Source organism: Drosophila albomicans, chromosome 2L, assembly GCF_009650485.2.
Source record: "Drosophila albomicans strain 15112-1751.03 chromosome 2L, ASM965048v2, whole genome shotgun sequence".
Lineage (NCBI taxonomy): Eukaryota > Metazoa > Arthropoda > Insecta > Diptera > Drosophilidae > Drosophila > Drosophila albomicans.
In genome coordinates, this window is record NC_047628.2 from 17,623,315 (window position 1) to 17,646,377 (window position 23,063).

Consider the following 23,063-nt stretch of genomic DNA (forward strand, 5'->3'; position numbering starts at 1 on the left):
CTACAGGGTAGCGATAAGTCATGCATGTTTAACCAGCATTCTTACTTATTTGCCTCTTTTCTTTTTGGTCATTAACAAATTCACTTAACACTCTGCATACTTCAACATAATTGTGTGTGTCTACGAGACTACGAGAGGGACAAGTTAAGTGCTCTTTTGATACCCTGTAATCAATAATAAAGGAGGTTGACTTACCGCTGCAGAAATGTGTGCACACAGCTCATTTGTCCAGTTATTACAAAATATACACAATCATAAAACAAATAAAAGAAATGTAGATACGACTGTTGTGCTATCCTTTAAATGTAAAGAGTTGCATGCAACAGAGTAAAATAACGAAAGTCATGTAAATTATACATAGAATTGGATAAATCGAAGTCATAAAGCTAATCCAAGGTTGAAATGGATTATAAAATTGATGAAAACTGCTGAAATTTTCGGAATCAATTCAGCCACCGAGTTCTGGTACCCCTGAATATGTAATATATTTTGAAAGTTATTATTAGTAAATAATTCATGAAATAGTTAGCAACTGAAAAGATGTTATATATAATTCATTGGAAAATTATTATTGAAAAAAAATTATTATTGAAAAATAATTATACAATTTACTTATTGTTGAAATATACAGATTGTAAATAACAGAAGAGAAAAAAATATATTTGTATTTGAATATCACAGTAAATATTGTTTCAACTTAATCTGTTAAAGAAGATATCCACACCTACCTTTTCATCACCCACTTGCAGGGCATTTCGCAATGAAGTTAAAAAATGTATTGGAAAATAAATTCATCATATGAATATCGTTAATGGAGAATCAGCTCTTATTGAACCACTTACAGGGTGAAATGTAATGTAAACATAATGCCACATAAAACAGCGACAAAAAAAAAAAAGAAAACGCGGAGCACAGGAAACGGAAAAGCTTGCATAAAATTGCAATACGTGTTTATAGACATATGTATACAGAGTATGTGTATAGTTAAATATATGTACAGTTTTATTTATATATACATAGTTATTCCATCGATATTTGCATTGGGCTGACAAAGTGAAAAACGCAATTTCAATTTGTTAACATTTTTATTTTTTCTTTGCTCAATCAAATTTATTACACGGCACCGAGGTTGAAAAACATATGAAAAACAAATTTACAATCGGCGCTTATTTTCTTAAAATATTATCGTGTCTCTGGCAAACTGGTTGTATGTGTGTGTTCGTTTGTGTGTGTGCAAGTCGATGTAAGAGTGTGTGTGTGCAGGACAATTAAAATCATGCCACAATATTGCAGTACACACAGAGAAATACAATATAAAGAGGGAGAGAGAGAGAGAGACACGGATAACTGGAGCCAGAGATAGACACACACACTTTTACACAGAGCCAGTTGCCAGTCGACAAACGTGGTTGCCACAGGCAGGCGGCAGACGAGCCTAGTAAATGGTAATCAACGCAAATCCTCCATAGAGCACCGCACATGGATAGGCAATCAGCAGCTGTTGATGGTCCATGGAGAATGCCGTGGCGAATAGTTTCGATGCCGATATGGCGCACCACAGTATGGCGATGCCGCTCACAATTAGGCCGAGTGTGCCCCTAGATAACGCGATGGGGGGGAGAAAAAAAGCAGATAGAACAAAAATATACAACAACACAATTAGAAAGAGAGCGCACAGTTGAGATGAGCAAGAGATGAACGAGAGAGAGAAGTGCAAAGTAAAGCAACGCCGCACTCAAAATCAATAAACAATGCATATGCATGAGTTGATGGGAAAGAGTATACGGCTGACTGAGTGTTTGCCATAAAAAATTGCACATGACTCTCTCGCTCTCTCTCTTTTAGCCGTATGAGTATGAGTATGAGTGTGTGTATTTTGTGAATGAATGAACAGTGCAAACAAAGACAGCAGGCGATGTGCAAAGGATGTGCAAACATAGTCCAACTACAAAGCATCAAGTGCAACCCAGAGGCAGAGAAAGAGACAGAGAGAAATACAAAGACTAAGACATAGAGAGAGAGAGAGAGCGAGAGAATGGAAATTGAAATATGCATCGGAGCTTATTGAGGGCTTAAAAAAAAGAGAACGCAGCCTAAGCTCAATATGCGACAAAAACTGATTCCAAGTTTGTAACTATGATATTTTAATCGTTTCATCGCTAGCAAACCTTATTACACAACATCGACAAAAGAATACAAAGGCAACATACTTTTCAAGGCACTTGGTTTAGTTCAAGTTTATGATACAGAATTCGTATTTAAAAATCTGACAAAATAAATTTAGTATTAATGTTTGGATTATGCTACGAATCAAGAGTTTAATTAATTAATTCTTATACTATATAATACAAATAAATCTATTAAATCTTATCATATCTTGTCTTGTCTTGTATAATACAAACAAATTAATACAAAACATATGATGAGACAGGAGAAATTAAATCATAATTTGTATGCAATTGAAATTCAACTCACGCAGATGACACATAATTATCATTACGGTTATTGGGGGCAACATATTTGAACCATTAAAATGCATTCGAATTAAAAGCACAACAGCTTTTGGGATATTAAAGCGCACTGCAATTAAATATATCATAGTATTTTCAAATACTGAATTATTACTCAAAATGCTAGCATACAAAATAAAACGTCTTTTTGATTTCCAAACATTATAATTAAACAACCACAAAGTGACATTAAATAGTATATCAAATATATCTCAGTAAAACCTTAAAACCTTAGCACCTAAGGAATTTCTAATTAATCTAAGAGAAGCACATCTACGTCAAACAATTTAAAGTCATTGTCCAGCTCGATTAATGATCTCCCAGCTAAACAGTAACTAAATCACAAAGAATTTTAATCAATTGTAATTAAGATTGATGTATACCTGATGATAAAAATGACCATCCCGAAAGCTGCACACACAATGTACACACAATCTATAAATAATTTTAAAACATTCAAAGTCGCCTAACAACAATCTTACACACACACATACATACGTAGTGTGCACAATGCGGTTGCTAAGTTTAATGGATTGCCTTTTCTGTACAGAGCATTCTCTCTTTTTTTTGTAGTTGTTTTCTGTTGTTTGTGGTCGAAGCGGATCAGCTGTCACCTGGTCCCAAAACGGTTGCCCAATTCACTTTCATGTGCAGCCTGCTGACCTAACTGCCAAAGTTGACCCCCAACAAAAAGCTTTCCCTTTAAATTTCCCTGCTCCTCGTCTCTCCCCTCTCTCTCTCTCTCTCTCGGTTTCTCTCCCACTCTCTGCTTCCCTCAATTGCTGTTGCTGTTGATTGTGTCAAGTGATTTCTGGCTTGGCTTAAAAAGACTACCCAATGCTGCCTAAAACCAATCAAACCAATGCTGTGGGCGCACAGCCACGCCTCTTCCCCACACCCACACATCAGTGCAAACACACACACACACTCACACACACACAGAGAGAGAGACATACACTTGCAACTACACAACTGCTGTCTGTATAATTTTTGTGCACTTTTGCATCACCAAACAAACTCAATTAAAAAGTCTGTCTAAAAAAATCGCAAAAATATTTACTGTAAACTTGCCTGGCTACGGTCTGACTACTACTATATGAACATCGCACTCGCACATAGATACACACATACACACACATGCAGAAACAAGCACAAAGTGCAGGCGTTTAAAACCAACAAATAAAAAATGCAAGCAAACAGCCAACCAAATGGCAATTGGGCAGCTTCAACAGCAGTTGCACAAAAAAGGGAACTACAAAAAATACTATATGAACAGGCGGCAAAGGGGAAAGGGTGCTGCCGAGGGGTGAGTGCGAGGGAGAAGAGGGGCAGACAAAACGATGCTGGTGTCGAGTAAGCTACGGCAATAGTTGTTTTTCGTGCCAGCGCCAGTTGAAATTATGACGTGCCAGAGTTCTGGCCAAAAGGCTCGATAGAGTTGGACGTGCGGAGATTGTGGGCGACTACACGCCCTCTTCCCTCTCTCTGTGTTCCCCGTTATACTCGACTCTTATACCCATTACCTATTGGAGTGGAAGGGTATTACAAATTAGTAGCAATATGGCAATATACCAAATATACTCATTAGTATATTTCAGTATTTTTGTGGTTTATTAGTTTTGTATACTTTAAGAATAATGCCACACTGTTGCGAAAATTTATCAATCTTTTTGTAGGAAGTCTATTTTAAAACTATTATAAGTGGAGAAAAAGTTTTTTTTTAGAATTTTCTTATTTCCCTTTCGCCCCTAAAATCTATACTTTACAGCTAAAGTCATCAATTTGGGTATGCATATTACTAGCAATTTTTTTGATTATTTCGGAAAATTTCATTTCAATCGGATAATAAATAAACTTGATATATATGTACATACATATAATAAAAGTTCAATACAGTTTAAACTCCCTTAATGGTAATCTCTATTGAGCGTAAAGGCTCTTGCCGAACATTTTAGGTATGGCATTTGTAAATTTTTAGAAAATAATGCCTCTCTTGAGTGAACTATAATCTGCTTCGGACAAACATAGGTTAACGATCTTGAGAACCTTTTTTACTTTTAAATTTTGTAAGATAAAGTTTGTAATTTAATTTATTTTCACAGTCTCATTACAAAACTGCAATGTTAACGATCCAAGTTCTAAAAGTTGATTTAAAAGAGTTACGGGTATTTCCAAAGTTGAGCACTCAAGTCTATAGCTCCACTACTTGTTTTCTGTTTTAATTTTTTTTTTTTGTTGGCATGGTGCACGCAACATTTGCGTGATGCTTGGCAAAAGAATGAAGCAGCAGAGAGCAGCAAAATAAAACGTAGCGAACAAACTACCCAAACTACACACTCACACTCTCTCTCACACACACACACACACACACGTCCAGCAAGTGCTGAACACATATTTGAAAAGGAAAATACGTGGCCAACTGTGGGTATCCCATGCACCTCCACTCCACTCCCTTTCTCTTCACTTTTTAGTGTCTCCCATCATTTACTATGTGGCCTTCTCTCGCTTCGCTCTGTCCAAAGTGGCGCGAAAATTAAACGGCATAACGTTTCGGCTCTTTTTTTTCCGCCACTGGACCCGGACACGGACAAACCGGAGACGCAAGCCGGAGTCGGAGCTGGACCCTTGGAGCACCGCTCGAAATTGTTGCCCCAGAGTACACTAAAAGCGCAAATTAAGTTGCCTATTTTTTATGCATCGTTGCAACGAAATTAAAAACCTATATGCCACACACAGTGTAGCGCACTCGTATGTAAGTGCTAGACATATAAAAATGTATATTTAAGTAAGATAAGCCAGAGCAGCGTCAACAGGAAACATAGAAGGGGCTTATTACTATCTATATATAAAGAGTATTACACAGAGAACAATTGACACCTACTAATGATAAAGCAACTAAAGTTCAAAGAAAAAACGGCATTTTTAAAGCCCAGCAAAGTTGCCACATGTGTGTGATGTGCAGGCAAAAAAAAAATCGCAACTGTATGGCAATCTCGAAACGTGATTGAAATGCGCCTGATTTGTAAACGTGATGGAAATGTTGAAACTCCCCAATGTTATGTATTGTATGCGAAGGAGTGCGGATAAAAAAAATAACAACAGATGAAACTGTTTGGAATTCCAGATCCCGGAATCAGTTTCACAAGCAAATAAATAACATGCTCTTTAAAGCCATTAAGAATTAAATACATATTTCAACAATTTAACAAGTTTAAATGGAATTTTAAACAAGTTGAAATGATATTTAATAGTAAATTACTTATGAGTGAAATTAAAGCAGTAAGAAATACTTGAAAAACTTTGACAAAAATCATAAGTGATTGTTTTCCATTAAGAATTACAGGAAATTACATTATTTTGAAGCATTATATTGAACTATTTATGCTCCATACAAAACTAATAAATAAAAAAATCAAAGCATTTAAATCTAAAAACCTAAACTGCTGTATATCTTAAGTTAAATAAATATGTAATTTTCATATTTTTAATCTCACAAACTACAATCAAAGCACATAGCAAGCTTTAAGGAGCTTTTATCTGACACAAATTGAAGAACAACAAATTCTTCAGTGAACTCTACAAGATTCTAATCAATGCTTGGACACTTGGATTCAATTTGTCAACAATTGTTATAGTTGGGGTTCGTAAGCAAACTGAAAATAAGCAAGTCTAAACATCAAACAGGGAGCAAAGCGAAAAGAGACTGAGATAGAAAATGAAATTCAAAGAATTGAGAGAGAGAGAGAGAGAGGGTTAAGTAGTTGAACGTGCTGCAGTCGCAGCTGGACAGACTTAGGCAAAGTTTGTAATTACTGCTCCATACAATGCATTGGCAACTTTTCAATTAAAAACATAAATACAAATCGAGGGCATGGCGAGTGGGTGGGCAATGAAAGAGTGGGCGAGGCGAGGCGATGTTGATGTTGACTGTGGTTTGAAATGGTGTAAAAGCTAGCGAAGTTGTGTCAACAATTACTTACTGAATGGTGATTAAAATGTTGATGCCAGAAAGCACGACCATGGGCAACAGACAATAGCCGAGAACGGAGGCCACAGCGCCAAAGGTCACTTGAGAGCGAGTGACCATCATCGACAGCAGACAGTAGAAAAATATGCAGCCCATGACTCCAATGCCATAGATATACGAGAATGTAACTTTACCGCTCTGTGAAAGAGAATAGATGGTGGAAAAGATGTTACATACTGTTTGTATTTGTGTAATCCGCAAACGAAAGAGTTAAATCACAAAAACAAAAACAAAAAAGAAAGGCGGAAGCATTATGCAATTAGAAAAAGTGGAAGAGTTGTGTATTCCATATACATACCAGGAGCAGAATGCCACCGAGTGCTAGACAAAAGACCAATGGGCCAGCCATGTCCGTATCCTGGAGTATTTGTTGGTCAGTGCCGCGCAAGGGATTAAGCACGGCTAAAGTCTGTGAGAAGCAAAAGAGAGAGAGAAAGAGAAAAACACACAACAGCAATGAGATTAAAATTAACAACCGAGGGAGGGAGGAAGAGAATGGGTAGCGAGAGGAGTATGAGGATCTACAACAACTACACAGCCATCATCATTCACAACCTGCGGCAGGACACGACACAATTCATTTGTTCGCTCAGCGGTCATAAAACTGAGCCAGAGTTTCTGCCACAATATTCCTCCACTCACTCTCTCCCTTCTTTCCTGCGTATGCGTGTTTTCACTCGCAGTACAATTTGAAAAATGGAAATTGATGATAAATGATATTGCTGACCAATGGGCAGCAACAGCAGCACGAATAGCAGGACACCAGAACAGCAGCCAACGTAGCTGTCAACATGTTTGACACACGAGAATTTAGACCGAGCCGGCCCAGAAATAAATGAAACAACACAGTCAGTCAGCATCACAACGAAACACAACGAAATAACCAAAAACAAAACAAAACAATCGTCGATTACAGGCAACACATGTGTCCCCGTTGGGTTGTTGAATTGATCTCAAGCCAAACATAAAATCCTTTTCCGACTCAAACTCTTCAAATTTGTTTGCCTATTGTCAAAAGCACATTAATAACGAATGCCAACAAAGGAAATTCTATTATAAAATGGTGTACTCCACTTTTAAGAAAAAGATTAATTAATTGTACTTCTAACATTTCAGGAAACAAAATTCTATTATAAAATAATATCAGTCAGAAATTAACCATTCTTATTTTCCACAAAATCAATCTATCCTACCATCGATAGAGGCATAGAAATGTTTTTATGTATGTATTTATGCGGAAAAACAAAAAATATGTATATAAAACCAATAAAAATAATTGCTGCACGTAGAAATTTAAACAATTATTTTACAAATGCAAAAATAATAATAATAAGATCTACATATTTTCGCTTAAATCAGATTAAATTACTGGACAAACAGAAAAACGTCAACGTGACACGATAAAAATATTATTTAACATTTAAGACCACTCGTATGGGTAGAAAAAATGTATGTTTTAATAATTATAAATTTATATAAACAGTTTTTAATTGGTTTTAATCCTGCAACCTAAGGTAGGCAGCAGATTAATTCGATTTGGTCACACTCTTCTATTTATTCTCCTGTTTTGTTGGGGGACTGAAGCAGGATTTGAATGCAGTACAATTTAATTAGTATTTCATTTAATTTTTATGATGGCACACAAACTCATTAACATTTTCATTTTTCAATTAACACAAACGTAATAAATTCCACAACAAGGGCAACAACTATAACAACAAAAACAAAAACACTAACATGAGAATACCGGAGAGAAATGAAGGGAAAAAATTACGCAAATTTTACAAAATGTACAAAAATACGAGAAAAGTTACATAGAGCGAGAGTGAGAAAAGTAGAAAGAGAGTGAGAGCAATGCAAAAGAAAAAGTTTAATTAAAAACACAAAAGTTGTTTTATTTATTTAAAACACACACACAAAACGGCAAAAGGGCAATGAAAAAATATGTCTTCATTAACGACAAAACAACAAGTGCAACAATGCAAACGAGCAAAGAGAAAGTGGTGTCATAAAAATACGAAAAAAAAAAAGATTGAAAATGCAAAATGGCGACCAGCAACAGCAGCATGCAATAAATACAAAAGGCGAAATGCAAAAACATTTAAATTTCAATTAAAACGCCAGCAGCAACAACAACGGCCAGCGGTTGGAAGTTGCACTGAGCCTAAAGTGCACACTTCCCGTCTACCCTTTGACATCCACTCAACAGCGCTACTGCCGCTGTTCACAGCAAATTAGAAAACATAAGAAAACGGTAGATGGCGTAATTGCGAATGCAAATAAAAAGGAGAGGCAATCTCGAGGCGAGACCATCAAGAGGAGATGCCACTTCATACAAATTGTGAGCTGTTGCCCTCAAGGGAAAGCAATTTGCTGCCACTTACCTTTTGGAAGATGTGATTTGGATTGATGCCCAGTTCTGGAAAACAACAGCATAGATTAGTCACATATGTAAGCCTGAGTGTATGTGTGCGTTTGTGAACTTACCTTCAAGCAGCGGTGGCTCATCATCAAATTCGTTGCCAGCGGCGCCGTTGCCGGCAGCGCCTGTTTGATTAAATGATTTGTCCTGTCCATACGCATTATCTGTGTATGCTGTGGGATCGTAAAAGCCGCCAAGCCCTTGATTTGGTGCGTTATTGTAGCCTGGTGCATCATAGTTTGGCGGCACCGAAGGCTGTGTGTTGTCAAAACTCTGGAAATTGCTGAAGCACAATTGAGGAAACGTAAACAAATTGGAAATTCTTGCGGTAAATTTTTTGTGCAGACTCACAGCTCTTGTCCAAACTCTGGCATATCAAAGTTGTAGCTCGAGTCGCCAGTTGGCCCGGAGGCATAGAAATCGTTGGGCCCACCAAACTGTGACATGTTTTAACACTTTAACACAATATATTTTTGTTTATAATATACAATTTATCTTTAAAATATAATGCAACACGTCAGCTGGGTGTCCGCAAGTCGGCGTGACCGAAAAATCTAATTTTGAAATATACTATTTAATACCAAGTAATACTTTAAACTGGTCACACTGAATTGCTCTTATCTGTCATTCACAGCGAAAAGTTAATATTGCAGCTGTTAAGTGACTGTTAAGCTGTCAACTGACTGGGCGCGCAGTTTAAAATTAAGGAAATGGTACTAAATTAAAAGCAGAGTTCTACTGTTGCATAAAAAGTATAGTAAAATAGTCATAACCAATAATTTTAATTAAATATTAGAATTATGCAATAAAAATACAAGAGTGTGCTAATGTTAACATTCATAATACATTTTATTTGTATAGCTCCATTTTGCAACACGCACAAAAGTTATTAGTTATAAGGTATATATGCATTTGGACTACGTAATTATTGCGTTGTAAAGGTCTATAATATATAATAATATTATGATTTTTTTTTTTGTTTCGTATTGTATTTTTCTTTTTTTAACATGTTGTAACACGCAATGGCAAAAAACATGAAATAAATGTTAGTAGTTTTTGTAGTTACAGTTACGTAGAGAGAACACAATTAGATAACTTTGACGAATTTTACGAAGAATCTTTTTTGGTTTTTCCGTTTTTGGATTTTTTTCTCATTTTACTAACAATAAAATAGCTGTGAATTATATTATTTATATCAACATAGACAGTATATATATGTAGGTGTATTTGTGTGTCTGTGTCTCTATGTGTTTGTGTGTGTGTAGTGTTATTTATATGGCTGGACAACATCCACTTGCGTTATCGGCTAATTATTGTTCAACTTGTTTTTCCTAAAACTCAACTTCCTTTTCATTGTTTTTGTCTATACTCGTATTTGAATTATGAATCCATTCGTTTCATAGCAAGTCCTGCCTGACGCAACCGTTTCTCTAAAACTGTTTAACTTAAAAATAAAATTCTTTTCAAATATCTTATTATGCATTATGTATATATGACTAGCTTGATGGGGGAATTCGAATAATAACCTAAACTTTGGTTGCTTATTTCGTTTGGTTTTTGTTTTGGTAGTTGTAGTTTCTTTGGTATTTGTTGCTTAATCCTCCAGATTTCGGAAGGCCTGCTGCAGATCCTCATACAGCTGATCGTAGTCCGCCTTAATCTTTTGCTCACCATCTTTAACGGGGTCCTTGAAAAAAAAAAAGTTTAATAAAACTCTTTTTCTATAGTAAATTCATTCTCCTACCTTGAACTTCATTGAGGAAAGCTGATACATAATGCCGCCCATTGATTCCCTGATGGTGTTCCATGTGATCTTGTTGTCCGACTGTGCTGTAGATTCCACCGCATGACGCGCTGTCTCATAGAACGCCAATATATTCCTCAGCATGCCAACAGTTTTGTAGAATGGACACACACGATCGTAGGGCGAGTAGGAGTTCTGTTGTAGGAAATCATCCTTTAGCAGTTTGGCCACCTCAAGAGTAACCTTATCTGTCTCGGCAAGCGATGCCTTGCCGACCAGCTGCACAATCTCCGACAGATCCTCCTCCTCCTGCAGAATCTCCTTGACCTTTGTACGCAGTGGCACGAATTCAGGGAAGTTCTTGTCGTAGTATTCATCGAGAGCGCGCATATATTTGGAATAGGAGATGAGCCAGTTGATGGAAGGGAAATGTTTGCGCTGAGCCAGCTTCTTGTCCAAGCCCCAGAACACCTGGACAATACCCAGAGTGGCGGAGGTCACAGGATCAGAGAAATCACCACCAGGTGGCGACACAGCGCCGACGATGGAGACGGAACCCTCACGCTCAGGGTTACCCAAGCATTTGACGCGTCCAGCGCGCTCGTAGAAGGTAGCCAAGCGAGCACCCAAATAGGCTGGATAACCCGAATCCGCAGGCATCTCAGCCAGACGACCAGAGATTTCACGCAAAGCTTCGGCCCAACGCGAGGTAGAATCCGCCATCATGGCCACGTTGTAACCCATATCACGGAAGTATTCGGAGAGCGTGATGCCAGTGTAGATGGAAGCCTCGCGAGCAGCGACAGGCATGTTGGAGGTGTTGGCCACCAGAGCTGTGCGCTTCATGATAGACTCAGTGACGCCATCAATTTCACAGGTGAGCTCAGGGAAATCCCTGAGTACCTCAGACATTTCATTACCACGCTCGCCGCAACCGACATAGATGATGACATCGGAGTTCGAGTACTTGGATAGCGCCTAGAACGAATAGAGTGTGAGATATTCAAAGGGATTTAAAGAATTCTTGAGAGGAGCTAAACTCACCTGAGAGATGACAGTCTTTCCGCAGCCAAAGGCACCGGGAATGGCAGTGGTACCACCCTGGACACAAGGGAACAGCGAGTCGAGCACACGCTGTCCTGTGAAGAGTGGATGATTGGCCGGCAGCTTCTCGGTGCAGGGACGCGGTTGTCGCACTGGCCACACCTGCAGCATAGTATGTTTGGTGATCTCGCCATCGAACTCCGTCTCGAGCACAACATCCTCCAGATTGTAGTTGCCTGCGGGGGCAATGTAACGTACTGTGCCCTTGGCACGTGGTGCCACAATCATACGCTGCTTGACCAGTGTATTCTCATGCACCACACCATACAGATCTCCGCCTGTGATGTGTGAACCAACGCGCACATTTAGTGGATTGAATTCCCACATCTCCTTGCGCGATAATGCAGGTGTATTGACACCCTTGGGAATATATATGGAACTGGTCATGATGCCAATGTCTCGCAATGGCCGCTGAATACCATCAAAGATGCTGCCCATAATACCGGGACCCAGCTCAACTGAGAGAGGTTTGCCAGTGCGCAGCACCGGATCGCCGACAGTGACACCGGAGGTTTCCTCGTACACCTGAATGGTGGCCATGTCACCTTCCAGACGAATGATCTCACCCACCAGCTCATAGTAGCCGACACGCACCAGCTCGTACATAGCAGAGCCGGACATAGCCTCGGCGGTGACGACTGCGACGGGAAAGAGAGAGAAAAAGAGAATGAGATATGTAAGAAATTTTGTATTGTTCGTTTACATTTACAATGCAAAAGAACAATGAGTAATATGGTTGACTATCTACAGTAGCCAGTGAATTAGGTAAAAATAAAAGTTAAAGTAAATGAGTTTTTTTTACAATTCATCAAGAGAAAATCTATAATTTGTATAGAGAAATTGTGTGTACATATGTTTTAATATTTTAGCTACTTTGCCCTCGGGTCTATTGTCTGCGCTATAAATAATTATGGCAATATTTTTTATAATTAGGTAATACATCGAACCCTTTTTTCAAAATAAGTGTATAACAAATTCAGTCATTAGGTTTTTTAATGTAAAATTCTTCTAACACTACTATCACCTGGTAAAATAATATAATTTCTACTGATTATATGAAATTCGAATGCAATGAATAAAAATTATAATGGAAAAATCCATTTAAAAATTTATATTTACTATATTAATTGTCTAGATGGGGTTGATGATATGGCGAATATTGTGCAATTTTTTTGTTGTTATATGTGGAAGGATAGTGATAGATTGTTATATAGATAGTGCAGATTATTGCAGAGATTAGTGGTGTGACCCAGGCAAAGACTTATTATAAAATTATGGTATGACATAAAAGAAAAATGACTAAGCGCAAATGGTAGGAAGTACTTGTAATGCACGTAAGCATGACGGTTCTATCGGAAAAAAGGAAGTGAGAAGTTCAGAAGAAGGATGTGCAAACGCGATTCAATTCCTTTGCTAGGCATCAACGTTGTCTACAGTTGAAATACAATTGGGAACTTATAAATCAAACTGTGATAAGGGGAAGGTCACGACAGAAGGACAACAATGACGTCTATTATTAAAGGTGATGATAATGATAATTATATTGAGTTGATGTTCTCACCTGGACCAGAGACGGCGTAGACGCGACCATATTCGGATTCACGCTCCTCGTCTTTCATTTTCCTCAGGTTCGACATGTTTGAGTTGCGTTTTTCGGTTCAACTGCGTTAGCTAGAAATTTTAAAAATGTAAAATCGATTTTTTCGTATAAACAAAAACACACATTTTTTTTTATATTGGACACGCGAGAAAAACGTTGGCAAAAAAAAAAGGAAAATGAAAAACTAGATGGCGCTGAAGTGCAACAGCACAAGCAGCAGCCCCCAGTGAAAGCTTCTCAAACCCCCTCGTCACACGGCAGCCAAAAACGATCGATTTTTCCCACACACACGAATTCCCACACACTCGTTTTCCAAGTAATTCTTTTTCAATTGCATTTAAACAAATTCGCATTTCACTTTATTGTTTCAATTTGCGTGCATTTGGAACGTGCAATTACTTGTTTTTCTGCAGCAACTAGAATAGTATATTTGTTTTTTCTTCTAGTTGGAAAATCACTTTTACTCACATTTGTTTTAGCTCTTATGAAAATTCTCAGCAGACTGAGTTTTCATTTTCATAGATTGGCAGCCCCAGCATACAGTTTTTTTCAATACCCGAGCACATCGATGATTTCACAATCGTTTTTCAACTAACAGTGGAATTTAACAGAGTTGTTTAATGTTATTAACATAAATGTATGGGTAAAACAATTGTTTTATATGCTTATAATAACTAAGTATTACAAAATAATACAAAATTGTAAATTTACAATTTTGTTATTCTTTTTTTTTTTGGTATTTGTAATAATATCACCTTAATAAACCATTTTGTGATTGCTGTTAAGAGCACTTGGGTCACTTTAAATATTGTGCTCTGATCGTTTAATGATAATTTGCTGAGGATTTCTTTTTCACTGGAATGATTAAATAAATAATAAAAATGTAACTGAAATACAGATTCCAGTTAATTGAATCGTAAAATATTTCCATAATATATTTACTGCTCTCTACTCATGTATTTTACTCCACAGTGTGAACACGCCTCAGCTGTAGTCCTATCGATATACCAGTTTGAATTATCGATATATGTGCTATCGGTAGCTACGGTGTTTGGTAAGTGTTTTTTCACATCTCTACTACCTTATCCGCTGCAAAACAAACTCTGAGCAAAACAGGGGGACACACGAAAAAATCTACGTTTTGCGTGCCGAATAACGTTGTAATTAGTTGCATTTATTGTGATTCAGACGCGGGAGCGCAACGTGCAACATGTGAAAGTTAGCAAAACTGTGAAGCTGCGGTATATTGCGTCAAGTGGCACAGACAGAATTCAACTCTATCGCTGCTTCCCCCGCCCCCCATCATAAAAATCCCGGGGCAAGCAAATTATAACCTCAAAGTCGCACGAAACTGGACGCGGGGTGCAACCTGCATTGCACATCCCAAAGACAATCGTAAATCCTACAAATCCCCGCCTCCCCCGCTCAATCATCATGTCGACCTCATCGATAGTGCAACAGTTTGTCAATGGACTCAAGTCCCGCAATCGCAATGTGCAGAACAAAGCGGCGCAGGATCTTTTCCTGTATGTTAAAACAGAGTTGCGTGAAATGTCGCAAGAGGAACTCGTGCAGTTCTTCGAGGACTTTGATCATCACATTTTCAACATGGTGAATGCCACAGACATCAACGAGAAGAAAGGTGGTGCCCTGGCCATGAGTAAGTGCATCATAAAAATCATTAAACAAAACCCAGCTAAAACGTTGTTCCCTTCCATTTTGTAGAGTGCTTAATTAGTGGCGATGGTCCCATCACACGCAAGGGCATTTCACCTTATCTGAATCGATTGCGTGATCTGCTACTGATCAACGATGTGTCGGTCATGGAGATTGCGGCACGTTCGCTGGTCAAGCTGGCCAATATGCCCGGCTCCAAGGGTGCCGAGTCCTTTGACTTTGACATTAAGAAGGCCTTCGAGATGCTCAGCGGCGATCGACAAGAGGTAAACTTCCTTTTTATTTAGGAATTCCGTAAATTGAATATCTTTTTGTATCCTTGCAGTATCGCCGTCATGCTGCCGTCTTTATATTGCGTGAGCTGGCCATAGCGCTGCCCACGTACTTCTATCAGCAAATTTTGACCTTCTTTGAGCATATCTTCAACGCCATCTTCGATCCGAAGCCAGCGATACGTGAATCCGCTGGCGAAGCGCTGCGTGCCGCTTTAATAGTGACCGCACAGCGTGAAAACACCAAGCAATCAAGTGAACCACAATGGTACAAAATCTGCTATGACGAGGCGAGCAGCAGCTTCAACACGGATGTGGCAACGGGCAAGGAACAAAAGGGCATGACACGCGATGATCGCATACATGGCGGACTTATTGTGTTCAATGAGCTGTTTCGTTGCGCCAATGCGGATTGGGAGCGTCGTTACAATCAGCTGAAGCAACTCTTTCCTAAGCCACAGCACAACAAGTTTCTAGAGTCCAGTGGCAGTTCCAACTCGATGGGAAGTCAGCTAAACACAATTGTGCCGCGTTTAAAAGTGCCTTTTGTGGACAAACTGGGCAGCACACAAATGCACATGGAGCACGGCGAGCAGAACAATGGCATGAACAGCAATAAGCTAAATAGCGTAAGAAAACTATAAAGATCATGATTATGTGTACTAATTTTTAATATTATTTTTAGCAAACGGTGCTGGAATCAGCGTATGCTCGTGAAATCCTTAAGGAGCACTTCATCACCATCTGCGATAATGTGCTGGAGCAACGCAACTCCAAATCGCCGTATGTGCAGCAAGCACTGCTGCAAATTCTGCCACGTTTGGCTGCCTTTAATCGCGAGGTGTTTGTCGAGCAATATCTAAAGACTTGTGTCGCCCATTTGATGTCCATATTGCGTGGCAAGGAGAAGGATCGCAATGTGGCCTACATCACCATTGGCTACATTGCTGTTGCTGTGCAGAGCGACATTGAACGGCATCTGAAAACGATAATGAGCAGCGTCAAGCAAGCCTTGCCTGCCAAAGATTTGGCTATTAAACGAAAGCCACCCGTGGATGCTGCAATCTTTGCTTGCATCACCCTTCTGGCGCATGCCGTAAAGTCTCAGATTAAGGACGATGTGCGCGACATACTCGAGCAAATGTTTCACACGGGATTGTCGCCTGCTTTGACTGTGTGTCTGCGCGAGATGGCCGAGAATGTGCCGGAGGAGAAGCAAGCGATCACAGAGGGACTGATTAAAGTGCTGTACCAGGTGCTGATGAACAAACCATCGGGTATCCCATATCCGGGCATGACACCCTTCAGCAGCCTGGATGCCTCGCAGACGCTGCAGCCGGCGGATAGCAATACCATTGTGCTGGCCCTCAAGACGCTGGGCACGTTCAACTTTGAGGAACAAAATATGCTGGACTTTGTGCAACGGTGAGTGAGGAAGTTATTCTTTAGGAAAAGTCTTTGAATTGGTATACTAAGTAAGCAAAATAAAAGCAATAGTTCTTATAAAGTATTGCTCTTATTTTGCTTATTTATAAGTGTCTTCCTTAAAACAGTCGCAAAACATTGAATATTAAAATAACATTTATTTTCCTTATTTTGTGCAGCTGCGCCGATGTCTTCATTGTACACGAGCAGCAGGAGATTCGCCTGGAAGCGGTGCAGACCTGTACACGTCTTCTTAAGCTCGCCGTGCAGTCGGCAGAGAGCATGGAGAATTCGCGCACTTTAAGCGACACCGTTTCGCATGTAATCGAACGTCTGCTGACTGTCGCCATCACCGACATGGATTGCAGTGTCCGCATACGCATTTTGCGTTCGCTGGACGAGACTTTTGATGCCAAGTTGGCACAGCCGGAGTCGTTGAATGCACTCTTTATAACGCTGCACGACGAGATCTTTGAGATACGCGAACTGGCAATGGTCACTATTGGACGATTGTCCTCCATGAATCCCGCCTATGTGATGCCCAAGCTGCGCACCACAATGATAGAGCTGCTAACGGACCTCAAGTACTCGGGCATGAGTCGCAACAAGGAGCAGAGCGCTCGCATGTTGGATCATCTGGTCATTAGCACGCCGCGTCTCATCTCCTCGTACATGAATCCCATACTGAAAGCCCTCGTGCCCAAGCTGCACGAGCCTGAATCGAATCCGGGCGTTGTGTTAAATGTGCTGCGCACCATTGGCGATCTAGCCGAAGTCAATGGCGGCTCCAATGAGATGGAATTGTGGGCCGACGACTTGCTGTCCATACTGCTTGAAATGCTGGGCGATGCGGGCAGTCCGGATAAGCGTGGCGTGGCGCTGTGGACGCTGGGACAATTGATCAGTGCCACAGGACGTGTGGTCAGTCCATATCACAAGTATCCGGTGTTGATTGACATCTTAATCAACTTCCTAAAAACGGAGCAACGTCGTTCGATTCGACGCGAAACAATACGCGTGCTGGGACTTCTAGGTGCCATGGATCCTTACAAGCACAAGATGAACAAGGGTTTGATTGACAGTCAGAAGGATAATGTATTGATTGCCTACTCTGATGGCAAATCGGACGAGAGTCAGGATATTTCTACTGCTGAATTGCTGGTGAATATGGGCAATGCACTCGATGAATATTACCCCGCAGTGGCCATTGCTGCCTTGATGCGCATTTTGCGAGATCCAACGCTAAGTAGACGTCACACTAGCGTTGTGCAGGCCGTTACTTTCATCTTCCACACGCTGGGCATAAAGTGTGTGCCATATTTGGCGCAAGTGTTGCCCAATCTGCTGGACAATGTTCGCACCGCGGACAACAATTTGCGAGAGTTTCTCTTTCAACAATTGGCCATTCTGGTGGCCTTTGTAAAGCTGCACATCATCAGCTATATGGATGACATATTCAAGCTGATCAAAGAGTTCTGGACCATTAATACGCCGCTGCATTCGACGCTCATCAATTTGATTGAACAGATTGCCGTTGCCTTGGGCTGCGAGTTCAGGGATTATCTCGCCCAACTCATACCGCAAATTTTGCGTGTGCTGCAACATGACAACTCCAAGGATCGTATGGTAACGCGACGCTTGCTGCAGGCACTGCAGAAATTCGGCAGCACCTTGGGCTACTATTTGCCACTGATTGTGCCGCCCATTGTCAAGTTGTTTGACTCGCCTTATGTGCCGCAGCAAGTTTCGCTGGTGGCCCTCGAAACAATCAACAATCTGGCTTGTCAGCTGGACTTCACGGACTTCTCTTCCCGAATTATACATCCTTTGGTGCGTGTGCTGGAAGCGGAGCCAGAGCTGCGGGATCAGGCAATGACAACGTTGCGCTCACTGGTCAACCAGCTGGGCAAAAAGTATCTGGTGTTTGTGCCCATGGTGCAGCGCACCATACTCAAGCATCGCATTGTGGATCCCGAATATGAGACTCTGCTCACACGCATACAATCCAACAGCACGCTGCCCGATGCCTGTGGCATTGGCTTTGGCATTGGCGTCGACTTTAATCAACGCCAGTTGAACGAACCTTTTGTCATCGACAGCAACAATAGCAATAACCTTAAGGTGTCGACGACAGCACTGAGAACAGCTTGGCAAGTCACTCGACTGGTTTCAAAAGACGATTGGGTTGAGTGGCTGAAGCGTTTGTCCATCGGTCTACTCAAGGAGTCGCCATCACATGCGTTGCGCGCCTGCTGTGTGCTGGCCCAGGATTATGATACGCTGTTGCGTGATCTCTTCAATGCCGCCTTCATTTCCTGCTGGACCGAGTTGTCGCCTGAGCACAAGCATGAGTTAACGCACTCCCTGATACAGGCGCTGCAGATCACCGACATGCCTGAGATTACACAAACCATTCTCAATCTCGCCGAGTTCATGGAACACTGTGATCGGGATCCCATACCCATTGAGACGCAGCTGCTTGGCACGCGTGCGATGGCTTGTCGTGCCTATGCCAAGGCGTTGCGCTACAAGGAGGAGGAGTTTGTGCTGCGCCAGGATGCGCACGTCTTTGAATCCTTGATTCTCATCAACAACAAGCTGCAGCAACGCGAGGCAGCCGAAGGTCTGCTGACCACCTATCGCAACACCGCCAACGAGCTGAATGTTCAGGGACGTTGGTACGAGAAGCTGCACAACTGGGATCAAGCGTTGCGCCACTATCAATACAGTCTCAACCTAGACAAAGCAGATCTCGATGCACGTCTCGGTCACATGCGCTGTCTTGAGGCACTCGGCGATTGGTCCGAGCTAAGCACCGAGTGCAAACAAGAGTGGCCCAATTTCACCAAAGAGGCGAAGGCGCGTGCAAGTCCTTTGGCTGCGGTAGCTGCCTGGGGTCTGAAGGATTGGGAGGGCATGCAGGAGTATGTGATGTGCATTCCCAAGGACACACAGGATGGCAGCTACTATCGTGCTGTGCTCGCCGTACACAACGATGACTACGAGACGGCGCAACGTTTGATCGACGAGACGCGTGATTTACTCGACACCGAGTTGACTTCGATGGCTGGCGAATCGTATGAACGTGCCTATGGTGCCATGGTCTGTGTGCAGATGCTGGCCGAACTGGAGGAGGTGATACAATATAAACTCATCCCAGAGCGAAGAGAACCCCTCAAGGCCATGTGGTGGAAGCGTCTGCAAGGCGGTCAACGGCTCGTGGAGGATTGGCGTCGCATTATCCAGGTGCATTCGTTGGTGGTGAAACCCCACGAGGATATACACACATGGCTCAAGTATGCGAGCTTGTGCCGCAAGAGCGGTTCACTCTACCTCTCACACAAAACGCTCGTCATGCTGCTGGGCACTGATCCGCAGGTAGCGCCCAATGAACCGCTGCCCAGCAATCAACCGCAAGTGACTTATGCATATACCAAATATTTGGCTGCCTCATCGCAACTGCAGCTCGCCTACGATCAGCTGCGACACTTTATAGACACATATACCACACAACTAAGTTGCCTCCCCCCGGAGGCACTTAAACAGCAGGATCAGCGTTTGATGGCTCGCTGCTATCTGCGTCTTGCGACCTGGCAGAATAAGTTGAACGAACACAAACGCGATCCGGATGCTGTGCAGCGCGCCTTGGAATCGTTTGAGAAGGCCACCAGCTATGATCCCAACTGGTACAAGGCGTGGCATCTGTGGGCGTACATGAACTTTAAGCAGATGCAACAGCCGCCCATCTCAACGGCAGCAGCAGCAACTCAACTTGGCGGCATCAACAGCAACAAGGACAACAGCAGCGACAATGTGATCATACAGCAATATGCTGTGCCCGCGGTGCAAGGTTTCTTCCGCTCCATCAGTCTTATCCATGGCAATTCGCTGCAGGATACGTTGCGTCTGTTGACTCTGTGGTTTGACTATGGCTATCATGCGGAGGTCTACGATGCACTCTTGTCCGGCATGAAGCTGATTGAGATTAACACCTGGTTGCAGGTGATACCACAGTTGATAGCTCGCATCGATACGCATCGCAAGCTGGTCGGACAGTTAATACATCAGCTACTCATGGATATTGGCAAGAACCATCCGCAGGCGCTCGTCTATCCGCTGACTGTGGCCTCCAAGTCGGCGTCGCTGGCGCGCAAAAATGCTGCCTTCAAAATCTTGGATTCAATGCGCAAACATTCGCCCACGCTCGTGGAACAGGCAGTCATGTGCAGTGAGGAGCTGATACGAGTGGCCATCTTGTGGCACGAACAGTGGCATGAGGGATTGGAGGAGGCATCCCGTCTGTACTTTGGCGATCGTAATGTAAAGGGCATGTTTGAGATACTCGAACCGTTGCACGCCATGCTGGATCGAGGACCCCAAACTTTGAAAGAGACGAGCTTCTCACAGGCTTATGGCCGGGAGCTGACCGAAGCACACGAGTGGACACAACGATATAAAACGTCTGCGGTGCTCATGGATTTGGATCGAGCCTGGGACATTTACTATCATGTGTTCCAAAAGATTTCGCGTCAACTGCCGCAGCTGACGTCGCTGGAGTTGCCGTATGTGTCACCCAAGCTGATGACCTGCAAGGATCTGGAGTTGGCAGTGCCCGGTTCCTATAATCCCGGCCAGGAGCTGATACGCATCAGTCACATCAAGAACAATCTGCAGGTGATCACATCAAAGCAGCGACCACGAAAACTTTGCATACGCGGCAGCAATGGCAAGGACTACATGTATCTTCTGAAGGGACACGAAGATTTGCGACAGGACGAGCGTGTGATGCAGCTCTTCTCGTTGGTCAACACGCTGCTGCTCGACGATCCAGACACGTTCCGTCGCAATTTGGCCATACAGCGTTATGCTGTTATTCCTCTGAGCACGAATTCGGGTTTGATTGGCTGGGTGCCGCACTGTGATACGCTGCACACGTTGATCCGTGACTATAGGGACAAAAAGAAGGTGCCGCTGAATCAGGAACATCGCACCATGCTCAACTATGCGCCCGACTACGATCATCTGACGCTCATGCAGAAGGTGGAGGTCTTTGAGTACGCCTTGGGTCAAACGCAAGGCGACGATCTGGCCAAGTTGTTGTGGCTAAAATCCCCGTCGTCGGAACTGTGGTTCGAGCGACGCAACAATTACACACGCTCCCTTGCTGTCATGTCCATGGTGGGTTATATACTCGGTCTGGGTGATCGACATCCTTCGAATCTGATGTTGGATCGCATGAGTGGCAAAATCTTGCATATTGATTTCGGCGATTGCTTTGAGGTGGCGATGACGCGTGAAAAGTTCCCCGAGAAAATTCCATTCCGCCTGACGCGCATGCTCATCAAGGCCATGGAAGTGACCGGCATCGAGGGCACCTATCGGCGCACCTGCGAGAGCGTTATGCTTGTGCTACGACGGAACAAGGATTCGCTGATGGCGGTGCTCGAAGCCTTTGTCTATGATCCTCTGCTTAATTGGCGTCTGCTTGATGTGGACAAGAAGGGCAACGATGCGACAGCGGCCACAACTGCAGCGGGCGCTAATGGTGCTAGTCTCAGCAATTCCGTGGAACAAGAACCGCTGCTCCAGGGCAATCCGATGGCCAAGTCCAAGACGTATGAGGCGCATGCTGGCTACAACACGAATGTCGCAGATGTTACGAGCAGCAAGGCGAGCTTGGTTATCCAGCGTGTGGATCGCAAATTGACGGGCACCGATTTCCAGACCAAGGATGGAGTAACCGAACAGCAGCAAGTGGAACTGCTCATCCAGCAGGCGACGAACAATGAGAACCTCTGCCAGTGCTACATCGGTTGGTGTCCGTTCTGGTAAAAAGCCTTTCTCAGCAACATCAACAAATAGAAACAAAACTAAACCCAGACTGAACTATACAAGAAACCACAATAGAGATGAACCGGAAGAAGTGGACGATGAGGAAAGAGGCAGCGGTTAAAGCTGCAACTACTAAATGCAGTTACAATTACAACTATAAATAAATAATATAAAGTAAAGTAAATGTATAATTTATATATTATATTAGAAATACGCTTTATTAAAACTTACTGTAAATTCCAATCAACTGCGTTTTGCTATCAAAATAAGGCGAGTGAAGTAAAGGTAAGTAAGGGAGCTCTACAATAATGTCTTACTAAACTAATGAATTCGAGAAAATTTTAAAGGTGAATAGAATTCGATTTCTTAAAATCAAGTTTAAAAAAATACTTTGGAAATCCTTTTCAACTAGAAAAAGAATTCTTAGTTAAAAAAATTTTCTATTTAAAT

General features: G+C 42.0%; 3 protein-coding genes across 3 annotated transcripts; 1 reads left to right on the top strand and 2 right to left on the bottom strand.

The window, feature by feature from the left end:
- Positions 1–1,066: 1,066 nt before the first annotated feature.
- LOC117565083 (protein YIPF5) lies at positions 1,067–9,511 on the bottom strand. The gene is made up of 6 exons (XM_034244033.2): positions 9,311–9,511; positions 9,025–9,242; positions 8,922–8,956; positions 6,836–6,946; positions 6,491–6,675; positions 1,067–1,598 (listed from the first exon to the last, which is right to left on the bottom strand). The coding sequence occupies exons 1-6, from the start codon at positions 9,403–9,405 to the stop codon at positions 1,436–1,438; spliced, it is 807 nt and encodes a 268-aa protein (XP_034099924.1). The 5' UTR covers positions 9,406–9,511; the 3' UTR covers positions 1,067–1,435.
- A 273-nt stretch (positions 9,512–9,784) lies between these two features.
- LOC117565991 (V-type proton ATPase catalytic subunit A) lies at positions 9,785–13,992 on the bottom strand. The gene is made up of 5 exons (XM_034245408.2): positions 13,876–13,992; positions 13,369–13,478; positions 11,748–12,445; positions 10,704–11,681; positions 9,785–10,646 (listed from the first exon to the last, which is right to left on the bottom strand). Exons 2-5 carry the CDS (start codon positions 13,442–13,444, stop codon positions 10,554–10,556), a joined length of 1,845 nt encoding a protein of 614 aa, XP_034101299.1. The 5' UTR covers positions 13,445–13,478; positions 13,876–13,992; the 3' UTR covers positions 9,785–10,553.
- A 494-nt stretch (positions 13,993–14,486) lies between these two features.
- Positions 14,487–22,856, top strand: LOC117565990 (serine/threonine-protein kinase Tor). The gene is made up of 5 exons (XM_034245407.2): positions 14,487–15,067; positions 15,133–15,350; positions 15,410–15,985; positions 16,042–16,781; positions 16,961–22,856. Exons 1-5 carry the CDS (start codon positions 14,842–14,844, stop codon positions 22,611–22,613), a joined length of 7,413 nt encoding a protein of 2,470 aa, XP_034101298.1. The 5' UTR covers positions 14,487–14,841; the 3' UTR covers positions 22,614–22,856.
- The last annotated feature ends 207 nt before the right edge of the window (positions 22,857–23,063 follow it).

Excerpts from the sequence above, each read along its gene's own strand:
- LOC117565083 (XM_034244033.2), bottom strand. The coding sequence starts at position 9,405 with ATGTCACAGTTTGGTGGGCCCAACGATTTCTATGCCTCCGGGCCAACT. Across the intron at positions 8,957-9,024 it reads TGAGCCACCGCTGCTTGAAG|AACTGGGCATCAATCCAAAT; the intron begins GTAAGTTCACAA and ends GTTGTTTTCCAG. Across the intron at positions 6,947-8,921 it reads CAAATCACATCTTCCAAAAG|ACTTTAGCCGTGCTTAATCC; the intron begins GTAAGTGGCAGC and ends TGCTTCTCACAG.
- LOC117565991 (XM_034245408.2), bottom strand. The coding sequence starts at position 13,444 with ATGTCGAACCTGAGGAAAATGAAAGACGAGGAGCGTGAATCCGAATAT. Across the intron at positions 11,682-11,747 it reads GAAAGACTGTCATCTCTCAG|GCGCTATCCAAGTACTCGAA; the intron begins GTGAGTTTAGCT and ends TATTCGTTCTAG. Across the intron at positions 10,647-10,703 it reads TTTCCTCAATGAAGTTCAAG|GACCCCGTTAAAGATGGTGA; the intron begins GTAGGAGAATGA and ends TTTTTTTTCAAG.
- LOC117565990 (XM_034245407.2), top strand. The coding sequence starts at position 14,842 with ATGTCGACCTCATCGATAGTGCAACAGTTTGTCAATGGACTCAAGTCC. Across the intron at positions 15,068-15,132 it reads AGGTGGTGCCCTGGCCATGA|AGTGCTTAATTAGTGGCGAT; the intron begins GTAAGTGCATCA and ends TCCATTTTGTAG. Across the intron at positions 15,986-16,041 it reads ACAGCAATAAGCTAAATAGC|CAAACGGTGCTGGAATCAGC; the intron begins GTAAGAAAACTA and ends TATTATTTTTAG.